General features: G+C 43.1%; 1 protein-coding gene across 4 annotated transcripts in view; it reads left to right on the top strand.

Annotated features, from left to right (window-relative positions):
- Positions 1-15,046, top strand: part of RECK (reversion inducing cysteine rich protein with kazal motifs) — a 156,188-nt gene that overhangs the window by 102,419 nt on the left and 38,723 nt on the right. For all 4 annotated transcript variants that reach the window (XM_088150155.1, XM_088150154.1, XM_088150153.1 and 1 more), the window contains one exon: positions 8,721-8,861. In XM_088150155.1, the coding sequence (XP_088006281.1) occupies positions 8,721-8,861 (141 nt within the window). The remainder of the gene's footprint in view (positions 1-8,720; positions 8,862-15,046) is intronic.

Below are 15,046 nucleotides of genomic sequence, written 5' to 3'. Positions count from 1 at the left end.
TTCCCCCCAGTAATTATGACTTCCTTCTAGTTGGGAACTCTCCACTATAGACTCCTGGGAATTAGGTATCATAACAATGAGGTACCTTATAGAATTTTGTGACTTTTCCAGATGCACATTCATTGCCTAGCTGGTTTTCAACTTCAAGAGAAGCAGTAATTTGGGAAGCAAATCCAGCTAGGCAATATTTGTTGTTTCCTAGGAGTATAAAGCCTATACCAATAGAACAAAAAAAATTTTAGGAGTCTATACAGTATCTTTGTCATTCCTCAAAAGAGAGGGGCTTAGAAGGCCACACCACACACTTGAAGTGTGTGAATAAATTTGCTCTGGGCCATATCTTCAGGGTCGAAATTGTTGGGACAATTTTTTTTTAGATTTTTTTTATCCTGCCTTTCTTATTTTTATAAATAATTCAAGGTGGTGAACATACTTAAATACTCCTTCCTCCTCCTCTTTTCCCCACAACAACTCTGTGAGGTGAATTGGGCTGAGAGAGAGTGACTGGCCCAAGGTCAACCAACCAGCTTTCATGCCTAAGTGTTAGGCCTAGCCCAAGGAACTCCAAGAGACCATGTAAATTCAGTCCAGCAATGTTTATTAGCTACAACCTCTAGCTAGAATCTTCCCAGACTGAAACCCCAGTTCCCAAGTAATGCCAGCCACAACATTGTGAATTCCTCAGGGAGGTGCCAGTCTCATCCTCATATCTCTCCCTCATGCCTCAGGAGATGAAAGAAAATGTTTTTCTCCCTGAGTCTGGCCTTCATAATTCCATTCCATCACACTAAGGGAGGACTAGAACTCAAAGTCTCCTGATTTCTAGCCTGGTGCATTAGCCACTAGACCAAACTGGCTCTTAAGAGGCTAGAAACCAGGAGACTGTGAGTTCTAGTCCTGCCTTAGGCAAGAAAGCCAGCTGGGTGACTTTGGGCCAGTCACTCTCTCTCAGCCCATTAATTAATTAAGGGACTTCTTATATTATACACACACAGTTTATTATAGCCCTAAGGCCAGATACAATCAAAATATACAATGGTAACCATCTTACATTTATGTATACATATAAAACAAAACAATATTATTTAATCTAAAAATTAAAATAAAAGTGCTAAAATATATCAAAATAAAATACTATGTTATGAAGTTTTAAATCTAAATAATGGTGGACCATATTGTGCAGATGGTAGCACAAAACTGGGCAACTTGGGAGGATATTTTCGGGTCCTTGTCCGAAAGGAGTAACATTAAATAGAAATCACATTCCCTGCCAGGAAATCTCTTCAGTATCGGGGGTGGAGATATATATATCTATATCTATCTGTCTGTCTGTCTGTCTGTCTGTCTGTCTGTCTGTCTGTCTGTCTATCTATCTATCTATCTATCTATCTATCTATCTATCTATCTATATACACATACACACACACACACACACACACACACACACATGCGGCTGGATAGCGTAGTGGTTAGAACACCACCTTTGATGCAGGAGACCAGGGTTCAAATCCCAGCTGGTACCTACCTTACCAGTAGGGGTCCTTGGGCAAAGACCCCCTAATGCTTCACCTGCCTACCTCAAATATGAGAGTGACACGAACTAAGAGAGTCATGCCGGCTTGGACGTTGCCCAGATTAACAAGGTCCACGTCAGATGTTGGGGAACCAGGACAATCTGATGTTAAGTGGGCTACTGGAACAAACCATACATGGACGAGACAAGAGAACTTGGAATTGATGGAATGCTACTACAACAACAGACCTAATGAGAGGGGATATATGAAACGTATGAGGGAACTATGGATAGACAGAAGGCCTACATCCACACTAACTGAGAAACAACTAGTTACCCAGCACTTCAATATAGTGAAGAGGAAGCTGCTCTCACAACGTGAGATAGATCAACTCCATATTACAACCCGGACTCAAGCAGACCTGGAAGAACAAGCAGATGTGCAGCCAGCACTTGAAGTTGGAATGTCACTGCCACCCCTTCCATTACAGAGCACAGCAGCTGATATGAGGCATAAGATCATGGATAAACTAGCTACAGTCAACCCTCGAGTCCGATTACCAAGGCTCAGTGGAGAAGTACGATCAGATAGTATGTTAGAAGATGCCAACAGAGCCCTCCAGACAATCTCTACTACCACCATAACTGAAACCAATGAATTGGTATATGCTACAGCCGCTGTAATCCTGGAAATGCTTGGCTACACGATCAAGAAGAACAGCAGTACATACCCACCCTGGAAAATGAGATTGGAGGCTAAGATCAAGGCAACTCGGAGAGAAGTCAGTCAGCTGGTGGAACTACAGAAGCATGTGGAGATTAAGGATACGACTTGGCTACTGAAAAAATATATGGGCCTGACTCCATCTGAAGCCCTAGAGACTGCTAAACAAAGGCTCACAGCACTGGCTGCCAGGCTAAGGAGATACACTAGAGAAGCAGATGCCAAGAAGATAAATGCCCTGTTCTCCAAAGAACCATCCAAAGTGTACTCCCAACTGCAGTGCAACCACAGAGTAACAGCTGAGGCACCAGCAGCGGAAACTGAACAGTACTGGAAGAACATATGGGCGAGAAAGAGAAGACGCATAACACCAGTGGGGCTGCAGGACCTGAAAGCAGACCACAGCAATATCCCAGAACAGGAACCAGTCACCATCACAGTACCAGACATCCAACAGCGGGTCAAGAACATGAAAATCTGCACAGCACCTGGCCCGGACATGATCCACACCTTTTGGCTAAAGAAACTAACAGCAGTGCATGAACACCTAGCAGCACAGATGAACCAACTGCCAGCAGACTCCCACCCAGACTGGCTAACACAAGGAAGGACACTGCTGATCATGAAAGACCCTCACAAAGGAACAGCACCATCCAACTACCGGCCAATAACCTGCCTCCCCACAACATGGAAAGTTCTATCAGGCATCATAGCAGCCAAGCTACAAGACCATATGGGCCAGTACATGAGCACAGCTCAGAAGGGCATTGGGAACAACACCAGAGGCTCAAAACACCAGTTACTCATAGATAGAGCAGTCGCCCGAGACTCAAGGTCTAGGCAGACCAATCTGAGCACAGCCTGGATTGACTACAGGAAAGCCTACGACTCAATGCCACACACATGGATCTGTGAATGCCTGGCACTATACAAAGTCAACAGGACACTAAGGACCTTCCTCAAGAACTCAATGGGACTGTGGACAACATCACTGGAAGTCAACTCAAGACAGCTCGCACAAGTGGACATCAAGTGTGGCATATACCAAGGTGATGCACTGTCCCCGCTGCTGTTCTGCATAGGCTTAAACCCCCTCAGCCAGATAATCACAAGGTCTGGATATGGGTACAAGTTCAAGAGTGGAATCACCATCAGCCACCTCCTCTGCATGGATGACATCAAGCTGTATGCTAAGAGTGAACGACACATCGACTCACTGATCCACCTGACACGGATCTACAGCGAGGACATTGGGATGTCACTCGGACTGGAGAAGTGTGGCAGGATGATAGTAAAGAGAGGGAAGGTAGTTAAGACCGATGGAGTGGAACTACCAGTGGGCCACATAGCAGACATAGAGACCAGCCATAAATACCTTGGTGTCCAACAGTCACACGGGAACCATGAGGAGGAGGGAAGGAAGACACCAACATCCAAGTACCACCAAAGGATAAGACAGGTCCTGAAGACGCAGTTCAATGGGAAGAACAAGATCCATGCCATCAACATGTATGCCCTGCCAGTCATCAGATACCCTGCCGGTATAGTGAGCTGGCCAAATGAAGACATGGAGGCTGCCGATGTGAAGACCCGGAAGCTCCTCACAATGTACAGAGGTTTCCACCCCAAGTCTAACACCAGCTGCAAAGAGGGCAGGCGGGGTCTGATGAGTGTCAAAGCCACTGTCCTGGACGAAACCGAGAGTATCCAGGAGTACATCAGTAAGATGGCACCCAAAGATGAGCTGCTGAGAGAATGCCTCAGGCAGCAGCAGACATGGGAGGAAGTTCAAGCGGAGGAAATACCATGGCAAGACAAGCCCCTGCATGGGATGTACCATCGACAGATAGCTGAGGTGGCTGACATTGGGAAATCCTATCAGTGGCTCGAAAGGGCTGGACTAAAAGACAGCACTGAGGCACTGATCATAGCAGCACAAGAACAGGCACGAAGCATCAGATCTATAGAAGCAGGGGTCTACCACACTAGACAGGACCCAAGTGCAGATTGTGCAAAGGGGCCTCAGAGACAGTCCAACACATAGTGGCAGGGTGTAAGATGCAGGCAGGAACAGCATACACTGAACGGCACAACCAAGTAGCTGGCATTGTGTACAGGAACATCTGCAGAGTATATGGACTAGACCCCCCCAAGTCCAGATGGGAGATTCCACAGAAGGTTGTGGAGAATAACAGGACTAAGATCCTGTGGGACTTCCAGATCCAGACGGACAGGCAGGTACTGGCCAATCAACCAGACATCATGGTAGTAGACAAAGACCAGAAGACAGCGATAGTGATAGATGTAACAGTGCCAAGTGACAGCAACAACAGGAAGAAGGAGCATGAGAAGCTGGAGAAGTACCAGGGCCTGAAGGAGGAAATAGAGAGGATGTGGAAAGTCAAGGCCAAAGTGGTCCTAGTGGTGGTAGGAGCACTCGGGGCCATGACTCCTAAGCTGGGAGAATGGCTCCAACAGATCCCAGGAACAACAACAGAGGTCTCTGTACAGAAGAGTGCAGTGCTAGGAACAGCTAAGATACTGCGCAGAACCCTCAAACTCCCAGGCCTCTGGTAGAGGACCCGAGATTGAGGAAGACACATACAGTGGGGCTAAAAAGTATTTAGTCAGCCACCAATTGTGCAAGTTCTCCCACTTAAAAAGATGAGAGAGGCCTGTAATTTTCATCATAGGTATACCTCAACTATGAGAGACAAAATGGGGGGGAAAATCCAGAAAAACACATTGTCTGATTTTTAAAGAATTTATTTGCAAATCATGGTGGAAAATAAGTATTTGGTCACCTACAAACAAGCAACATGTCTGGCTCTCACAGACCTGTAACTACTTCTTTAAGAGGCTCCTCTGTCCTCCACTCGTTACCTGTAGTAATGGCACCTGTTTGACCTTGTTATCAGTACAAAAGACACCTGTCCACAACCTCAAACAGTCACACTCCAAACTCCACTATGGCCAAGAGCAAAGAGCTGTCGAAGGACACCAGAAACAAAATTGTAGACCTGCACCAGGCTGGGAAGACTGAATCTGCAATAGGCAAGCAGCTTGGTGTGAAGAAATCAACTGTGGGAGCAATAATTAGAAAATGGAAGACATACAAGACCACTGATAATCTCCCTCGATCTGGGGCTCCACGTAAGATCTCACCCCGTGGGGTCAAAATGATCACAAGAACGGTGAGCAAAAATCCCAGAACCACACGGGGGGACCTAGTGAATGACCTGCAGAGAGCTGGGACCATCAGTAACACACTACGCCGCCAGGGACTCGAATCCTGCAGTGCCAGACGTGTCCCCCTGCTTAAGCCAGTACATGTCCGGGCCCATCTGAAGTTTGCTAGAGAGCATTTGGATGATCCAGAAGAGGATTGGGAGAATGTCATATGGTCAGATGAAACCAAAGTAGAACGTTTTGGTTTAAACTCAACTCGTCGTGTTTGGAGGAGAGAGAATGCTGAGTTGCATCTAAAGAACACCATACCTACTGTGAAGCATGGGGGTGGAAACATCATGCTTTGGGGCTGTTTTTCTGCAAAGGGACCAGGACGACTGATCCGTGTAAAGGAAAGAATGAATGGGGCCATGTATGGTGAGATTTTGAGTGAACACCTCCTTCCATCAGCAAGGGCATTGAAGATGAAACATGGCTGGGTCTTTCAGCATGACAATGATCCCAAACACACCGCCCGGGCAACGAAGGAGTGGCTTCGTAAGAAGCATTTCAAGGCCCTGGAGTGGCCTAGCCAGTCTCCAGATCTCAACCCCATAGAAAACCTTTGGAGGGAGTTGAAAGTCTGTGTTGCCCAGCGACAGCCCCAAAACATCACTGCTCTAGAGGAGATCTGCATGGAGGAATGGGCCAAAATACCAGCAACAGTGGGTGAAAACCTTGTGAAGACTTAGAGAAAACGTTTGACCTCTGTCATTGCCAACAAAGGATATATAACAAAGTATTGAGATGAACTTTTGATATTGACCAAATACTTATTTTCCACCATGATTTGCAAATAAATTCTTTAAAAATCAGACAATGTGATTTTCTGGATTTTTTCCCCCATTTTGTCTCTCATAGTTGAGGTATATCTATGATGAAAATTACAGGCCTCTCTCATCTTTTTGAGTGGGAGAACTTGCACAACTGGTGGCTGACTAAATACTTTTTTGCCCCACTGTACCACCCATAGGGGTGAGAGGGGAATTTTTTTATATATATCTGTCTAGAGTCCTTATCTAGGGAACAGTATAATAGCATATGGCTTAGTGTTTCTATTGAGCCATCTCCACATGAACATAATCGAAGGTGCATAGGAATGCCCTTAAAACATCTAAAAAGGACTGCTGAGTGCATTGCGTCCAGTCTGGCTAAGGTGAAAGCTTTACAAAATTTCAAAATTGTAATAGATGATAAATAAGAAGCTGGAACAAACCCTTGTGGTAGAAAATAACAAATATTGGGGTGTAGCACCTTAAATTTGTTTGTAGATCTATATCCCAGATACATTGTTTAAGGGCAGTTCTAGCGTTATCAAATCCTAATAAGCACAGACTTTCCATAGAGAAGCCCAGCAATTAAATTCTATCTAAGGCTTGTTTTTGCCATGATGAATCAAGCAGGACTAGGAGACATTAAGTCTCATCACAAGTCATCCACAAAAGTGACCAGTGGACCAGTGGAGTGATCCCCAGACACAATAAGTTCCATGGTGTAGGCATGGAGGGTATCTTCTGATTATTTCTCTTTTTTTGTTCAGAAGCTTATTCAGGAACATGGTGTTTGGTATAGGCGTCACACTGAATTTTGCAACAGATCAGATAATATATACTAAATTTTGTAGTGCTGAGGTTGGATATATCTTCTCTTCCTGGCTCCCATTTTATTGTTTCTTATAGAAATGGCAAAATGGGTCATTTGTTGATATTCTGGGACTGAGTATTTCTTATTAATGCATTGTGGGATTATATCTAGTAAAAAATGTGATTTAATTTCTAAAATTCTCTGAATGGATGCCCCTCCAATACGTTTGAGTTTGTTTGCATGTCCACCACATGTGGTAAACACCATCCTACTTAGATATGTTATGGATACAGAACAAATAAAAAATGCATGAAAAAATGGATGTGAAACTTTAAAGAAACAATAATAATTTCCAAAATTGATAAATCATGCAGTAAGAAATGTTGGAAATGACATGAAACAGAAGGAGTCTAAACTGCTTCTGTTGTGCTCCTGACTAATACAGAAGACAACCCAAGTACTAAAGGAAAGCAAACAAGGGGATAAGGGGTGTCATATAGCTGCTGGATAAGGTCATCCATTGCCATGGGGTGAGGAATCATCAATATTCTGTTGATACCCAATTATACATCTCCACCCCTGGTGAATTTAGCAGTGTTGTTGACGTCCTATCCCAGTGCCTGGAGGCTATGAGGGCCCGGATGGGGAACAGCAGGTTTTGGCTGAAACCTGGCAAAACTGAGTGGCATCGGGGCCTTCTGGTTCTGGGGCTTTGCCATCTTTGGTACTGGATAGGGTTGCACTACCCCAAATAGACCTAATGCGCAACCCGGGGTTCCTCCTAGACTCATGACTCCTGCTCGAGGAGTAGGCAGCAGTCATGGTTAGGAGGGCCATTGCACAGCTTTGTGTTGTGCACCACTTGCACCTGTTTCTGGAGCAGGAGGTTCTGCTCATGAGGGACTACTGTAATGTGCTCTACATGGGGCTGCCCTTGAAGAGTATTTGGAAGCTTCAGTTGGTGCAAAATGCAGTGGCATAGTATGTTAGAAGATGCCAACAATGTGTGCTCCAAGTACATCTGGCAGGACCCAGGAAACGGGCCTTTTTTGCTGTGGGATCCGCCCGGTGGAACATCATTCCCTCCAAGGTGAGACGGGCCCCATCCTTGATAACTTTCTGGAAGTTGCTCAAAACGTGACTGTGGCCACAGGCTTGGGGATCTCAAGGAAATGGTGAATCAGTGAGATGGCTACATTGTCTGTCTTTTAATAATATTGATGCTTTTTAAATTAGGAATTTTTAAAATCTTGTTTCTTTTTTATGGTTTGTTTTTTATTGTATGCTGCCCAGAGTCATGTTTGTGAGATGGACAGCTATATTATTGTGATTGATGAATGAATGAATGAATGAATGAATGAATGAATGAATGAATGAATGAATGAAAGAAAGGAAAGAAAGAAAGAAAGAAAGAAAGAAAGAAAGAAAGAAAGAAAGAAAGAAAGAAAGAAAGAAAGAAAGAACCCCCACTTGACACGCACTTTAAAACATGGCCTAGTTTAGGCTGAAATTTTGTGTTTTTTTAACAATTGATTGAATCTTAGTTTTTAAAAATAACTTAATGTGTACATTTTCACTTACTGAATATAAATGGCAAATTGGCTTAAAAAAATTAACTCACAAGTCTGATTTTAAATACTGTTGATGTTCCCTACTTTTTGTTTTTTTCAGGTCCAAGTACTTTGGATAATATTGTAGAAGATGTTACACATCCCTGTAACCCAAATCCCTGTGCTGCAAATCAATTGTGTGAAGTAAACAGAAAGGGGTGTCAGCCTCTTGAACCTTGTCTTCCCTATTTTTGTGTGCAGGGTAAGCCATACTTTTTAAAGCCTAAACAAATGTTATAAGATTCCTAATAACATTTGCCTTTCTTGTTATTGAACATGCCTTTCTTCAAAGGGACTGCTGTTTCTTTTAGAATTTCAAAATTGGAACACTAAGTTTTATTACTATTTATTGACTAGAAAATGCATATACTGCTTTTCACTTCATTAAAATTCCATAATAGTTTACAATAAAATAAAAAATGGAGTAACATTGACTAATAATGCAATAAATAAAAAGTTAGAATTGCATTTTAGCTGTTATTAAACTTGGCTGACAAAGATGGAGCAAATGAGACTTCACAACTTCACAGTTGTTAATGGAAACACTCCACACTGATAGTCCACATGGTCTCACTTAGGTGAAAGTGAAGACTCCCTTAAATTGAGCTCTGGTTTTCTAGTTCTGTTTAACTTTTTTGAGATCAATCAAGATTGACTTGTGGCTAAAATCTATGGTGACTTAAACTAGGTAGTAAGTATCAAATAGAGAATGCTGTCTTTTCCTATAATGGAGGAATCCTACAGTGAGATTGTTCCTTTTACTTGCTCCAGTAAGTAGGAACAGATCTTTCAACTTTCCTCACTGTGAGAGGAAGAACTGACCTGTCCAGGTCTGGTCTGGTCTGGTCTCTCCTCTCCTTTCCCCTCCCCTCCCCTCCCCTCCCCTCCCCTCCCCTCCCCTCCTTTTTTATTAAAACTTTTATTAAGATATATAAAAAATACAGTTAAAATACAAATCAGAAAGTATAGAAAAGAAAGAAAATAGAACTAGAAGAAAAAGAAAAAAAATTAAAATAGTGGGAACAGGTAGAAAGATGAAATGGAAAGTGACTTCTGACTATCTCCAATACAGATATAAGTACAAATTTAAAAAAGGTTAATCTCTTACCATTAATCCAAATTCACATTATTTCTATCAACACAAACCATCTAATCATTAAATCCCACAATCAAAGCTTCATTTTTTCCCAACCCAAGCATGTAATTTAGGAAGGGTTGCCATGAGGAGACAAATTTAGAAACAGTTCTTCTTTTCTCCTCTCGCCTGCAAAATAAAACAACATCCCAGTGCTGTAGAAGAAAATACCACAGAACACCACAGCAGAGGTTCAGCTTTCCGAGGCACAACTACCCACTACAGTGGGTGTCCTCCCCCCCCAGGTGTTTCTGGTGCCCCCAAATGACACCGTTAGGAGTCACTGGCAGGGCCACCCCTGATCCTTTGGGAATTGAGAGGCCTGACTAATGGATGGAATGGAAATCAGCTGAAGCAGGTGTCTGATCCTTCCAACACCTGTCATCAGTGACTGCATCCAGAATTTTCGACATGGAGACGCAAGGTCTTTGAGTTTCTTCCTTCCATTTACCATTGTCTTACAAGTATCCCTGTTAGGAACTACAGGCCCACACAAGTGATAAAGTTCCTTCAAACATAGGCTTTCTTTTTGAGAGGGAAAGGCAGGAACCATCAACCTGAGCTCCATGGGTTGTTCTAGTTACTCCATCCAGAAAGGATGGTTACACATGCAAGTAGAATTCAAGAAGCAGTTTTTATCTTCTTTTTCACTTGTTGGACTTACAGCATCCTGGCCAGGAATTGGGCCATTCAAGAATGCAGTTAAAAAGAAAAGTGCCAAATGGCATAGGATCATGGAATTGTAAAGTTGAAACCAGTATCAAGGATCATCTGGTCCAATCCTCTGTAATACGTGGGAAAGCCAATTAAACTGTCAATGAGATGGCATAGCCTCATTAAAAGAGTTGGAGATCCCACAACTTCTGTAGGTAGACTATTCCACTGTTGTACAAATCTTACCATCAGGAATTTGTCCACTTTCACCCTGTCAAAGAAGGAGATTTATCTCACATGATCTGTTTTTGGCAATGCCATGTTGGCTGTTAGAAATGGCATTTTCTTCAAGATGTTTATAAATGCCCTGCTTTATTACTTGCTCTAACATCTGTCTGAGAATCAATGTTAGGCTCACTGGTTAATAATAACTGGGATCCTCTTTTTCCTTTCTTGCAGAGGGACTATATTTGCTCTCCTCCAGTTCTCTGATATCTGCCCAGTTCTCCAGAACTTCTCAGAGATAATTGCAGAAGTCCTGACAGCTCTTCAACCAGTTCCTTCAGTATTCTAGGGTGTATTTCATCAGGATCTGGAGACTTGAAGGCATTCAAATGAGCTAGAAATTGCTTTGCTACATTCTTACTGACATGTATGCTCCCCTATTGGGTTTGTTCCCAAACTCTGCCACCCAGATCACTGTTTCTTGGGGTGTAATGATAGAGTCAAAATAGAAGTTGAATAGGTCATCTTTTAAAATCTCTAGCTGAAGTAAGCAATGAATCCACCACCTCTCTTGTCTTCTTGCTATTGACATATTTAAAGAAACCCTTCTTGCTAGATTTTGCCTCTCTTGCTATCCTAGGATCTTTTTTCTGCCTTTTGCCTTCATTATCTCATTTCTGCACTTTTGGGCTGAAGTTTTGTAGACCTCTTTGGTTGTAAGTCCTTCCTTCCATTTCAAATAAGCTTCTTTCTTTAGTGTCAACTCTTTCTTGATCTGCCGCTTCCACCATATTGGTTTCTTTAGGTGCCCACTGGTTTCCATTTGCATTGGCATTGTTTGAGACTATGGTATCCTTAATTCTATTGTCAAGAAGTCCCACCTTTGTCTTTATGGTTTTCTTCCCATGGTACCTTTGTTGTCATTTCTTTTAGTTTATTGGCCTTCTTAAAAACCATGGTTTGCATTTTATTGTTTTTTAATATAAATTATTTGTTAAAATCAAGACTGTGACCTGCATCCAGAGCTCCCACCGCTTTAATATCAATCAACTCCTTCCTGTTGGTAAGGACTAAATCCAAAGTAGCAGGTCTTCTAGCATACACCTCCACCTTTTGAAAGAGAAAATTATTGCCAGGGCAAATCAAGAATTTTTCTTATATCCTGATTTTGGCAAAATTAGTCTTTCAACAAACAGTTGCATAGTTGAAATCTATCACAATATCTTCATTGTTTTTTTGAGGCTTCAGCTTCCTGCTGTGAAAAGTCTTCACTGATTTCTTCTGACTGCTTTAGTGTCAAATGCTTTTCCATAGAGGAGAAGCTGGCAGCCCAGCTTTGTCTGAACATGGCTGAATTGTTTCAAAAGGCCTAATTCCCAGCAGACTTACAATACCTCGGTTCACGAATGCTTCTGTTCTCAAACAATTTGGTTCGCGAATAGCAGCGTTTGCAAAATTTTGCTTCTGTTCGCGAACTCCGCATTGGGTGATGAACACAACCCGTGGCCAACTTCCCTGCTCTGACACGTGGTCGTGGCTTCCTCAAGGTGAGATCGCGGTCGCAGACAGACACTTGCTGTGAAGCTTTTTGGTGTCGCTTCAAGCAAGGTTAGTGTTCTCTCTCTTCATACTGTACTGTACTGTACTTTGTTTCATATTTTTGTGGTTAAAAAAAAATACATATGGTTCAGAACGGATTAACCTTATTTACATTGAACCTTATGGGGAAATTTGATTCGGTTCGCGACCAATTTGGCTTGCGACCAGAATCGTGGAACAAATTAAGTTCATGAACTGAGGTACCACTGTATTAGAAAGTCTGGAAAATTTCGAAGGGAACAGTATCTTCCACCATCACTGCTTGGATTTCTATTTGATCCATAAGTATCAAAGGCTTTTCCAAAAATGGTTTATCTCATTGTGATTCTACTGAATTTGTGGAGGGTAATTGTACCTTCAAGGTGGTTCTTCCATTTGGAATTTTTTTTTTTTTTTTTTTTTGTCTGCGCTCAGTCATGGCTGACCCTGCAGTGACTGCTTTTGGACAAGTCCTTTGCAGTTTTCAAGGCAACTGTTTTCGGAAGTGGTTTGCCAGAGCCTCCTTCCTAGGGCAGAGCCCAGCTGGCGAGCGCAGGAGGCGGGGTTTCCGTTGCTTAGCGCCCTTTTCGGGCGCACGCGGTTTTTCGCGCTTACCGGCAACTACTCCCCACTCCTTTTTTTGCAAGGCACCGCGCCAGCATTTTTCCTCCCACCGGAGTGAGAGTCCCCATTTATCTACTCACGTAAGTTTTCGAACTGTTGGGTTGACAGGAACTGGGGGGAGGAAACAGGAGCTCACCCTGTTTAACGCGAAGGCTGGACTCGAACCGCCGAAGCGTCAGCCATTTCTGGCCGGCAACTTTCGGCGTCATTAAGCCGCTGCGCCACCAGGCCTTAGTGATTAGGCCATAATAATAACTCCTCACCCAGGGGGAGGAACCATCTGAATCCCCAGTCTGGCCCTGTCTGGTAAGGAGGTTAAGCAGGGGGTGTATGATGCTCTTTGAGATCTTGGTTTCTTCTCTTAAATCCACTCCCTCCCAGTATGGTACCATATCCAAAAACAATCTTAGGCAAATTTGGGTCCTTATTCTCATTTCTGCACCTTGTTGACATCACAGACTATCTGGAGTAGTTGAACTAGCAGAAATATTGTTGTATATTCCATTCAGCATTGCTAGTTCCTTCTGCTTTGCTACCACAGTTTTCCAGATTCCAGTGCAAGATTCTCCCCTTTGAACTGACTTCAATTCTGAAATCTGCATGAAAATTTGAAGATGTTAGTTGCTTTTCTAAAGCTTCAGTGGGCATTTTATTTCACTTATTTGCACTGCATATATGATAAGAAAGAGGTGAACTATGCTTGCGTGGTATAGCAACCATACTATTTATGAGTACATTGTTAATGAAAGAGTTTCTGTTAGCCCACACAAAGTCTGCTGTAGCAACTCTTGCTATCTTTCATTTCATTGTTTCATTTTAGGCAGGGAGGTTAAAATTGTAGAATCTGATTAAAAACATTCAGATTGTTTGTTTTTCTCTATCTCTCCCATTCTTCCTGTTGGACCAGTCACCTCTCAGTTTATATTGGGATCTGGGTCTCCAGTGGTCAATAGGATATGGTCAGTGACTATTACACAGGTAGTGATTCCAAATTATATTACAGTTACCCCTTTCACATATTTCTTAGTACCAACAAAAAGTGCTGAGAGATATCCACAGTTGATCATGTTGTTTTCTCAGAGGGCAAACAGGGAGGTATCTGTGTCCTAATTAGGGCTTCTAGGAATATGTCTTATTGCCCTCCTGTTCTGAGAAGGCTGTGTGCTTGACTTAATTAAAGAGGAAGCATAAAAGGTCAAAAAGATTTCAGAATGACAAATGAAACAGAATTATTTAATATTACACACCAATCTTTATCCATTCTTACCATCTCTCCCCATGGTATTCCTACTCCTGTGTTGCTTGGGTGAACATAATTTTCCATTGGCAGGATGGGTCACAAGACAACTCCTGCTCTTGGATCATTACACTGCAGAGCCAGGGCAAGCAGCTGCTACTGATATCTGAGCAGATCTGCAATAAATCCTCTGGCATGAAGCATGCCTTTGTCCAGCCCAGTCCAGTTTATTATGTTCTATCTGTGCTGGAAATTTAACATCTAGCATTTATGGATGTCTCCATTTCATGCACCTTTATAAGGACTGTGGTTCCAAATCCCTTCTTTAGCTATGGGAAAACACAGTTCCATGTGCTGCATCCCCTCTCACTTTTTATGTACACCCAACATATGGTGGAGACTGAAAAGGGAACTGAATATATAACTGAATGTTTATAGGGGAAGGTGAGCTGGAGGTTGGCTGAAGAAAGAAGAGACAGAACCAAGTCATTACTAAGGATGGGTGTGGGATAGACCAGGTCCATGTCAGGTTCAGCCAGCACTGCACACCTAGGAACTTGCCCAGCCGCGCTTTAGTCAATTTCACCGCTCGAGCGCTAGCGCAGAAAGAGGAAATGCGAAACTGCAAGCTAATGAATGGGCCACCTGGTGCCACTTCACTAATCTGGAGCGGATGCGTTGTGTTAAGAGGGCCGCGGGCGCTATAGACAAAGGAGAGAGCCGCGGAATTGAGGAAGAGATCAGTGCGCGAGGGGCTGCCCCGGCTGTGCGCGCGACAGAAGCCCCAACGAAGGCAACGACCATGCCATAGGCAACAACAATCAAAGAAACAAGAGAACTGGGCTGAACCTGCCATTCCAGTAGAAGGGGGGGATTACAGGGGGCAATCTGCAATCTAATTTGTAATATGTAACCTAGCAACGGGGCCCGCAGG

Source organism: Python bivittatus, unplaced genomic scaffold (genome assembly GCF_059951505.1).
Source record: "Python bivittatus isolate LINGU-HERP-01145 unplaced genomic scaffold, Pbiv_v1 ctg000610_np1212, whole genome shotgun sequence".
Taxonomy (NCBI): domain Eukaryota; kingdom Metazoa; phylum Chordata; class Lepidosauria; order Squamata; family Pythonidae; genus Python; species Python bivittatus.
The sequence above is the reverse complement of the archived record's forward strand: the minus strand, read 5'-3'. Positions and strand labels throughout refer to the sequence as shown.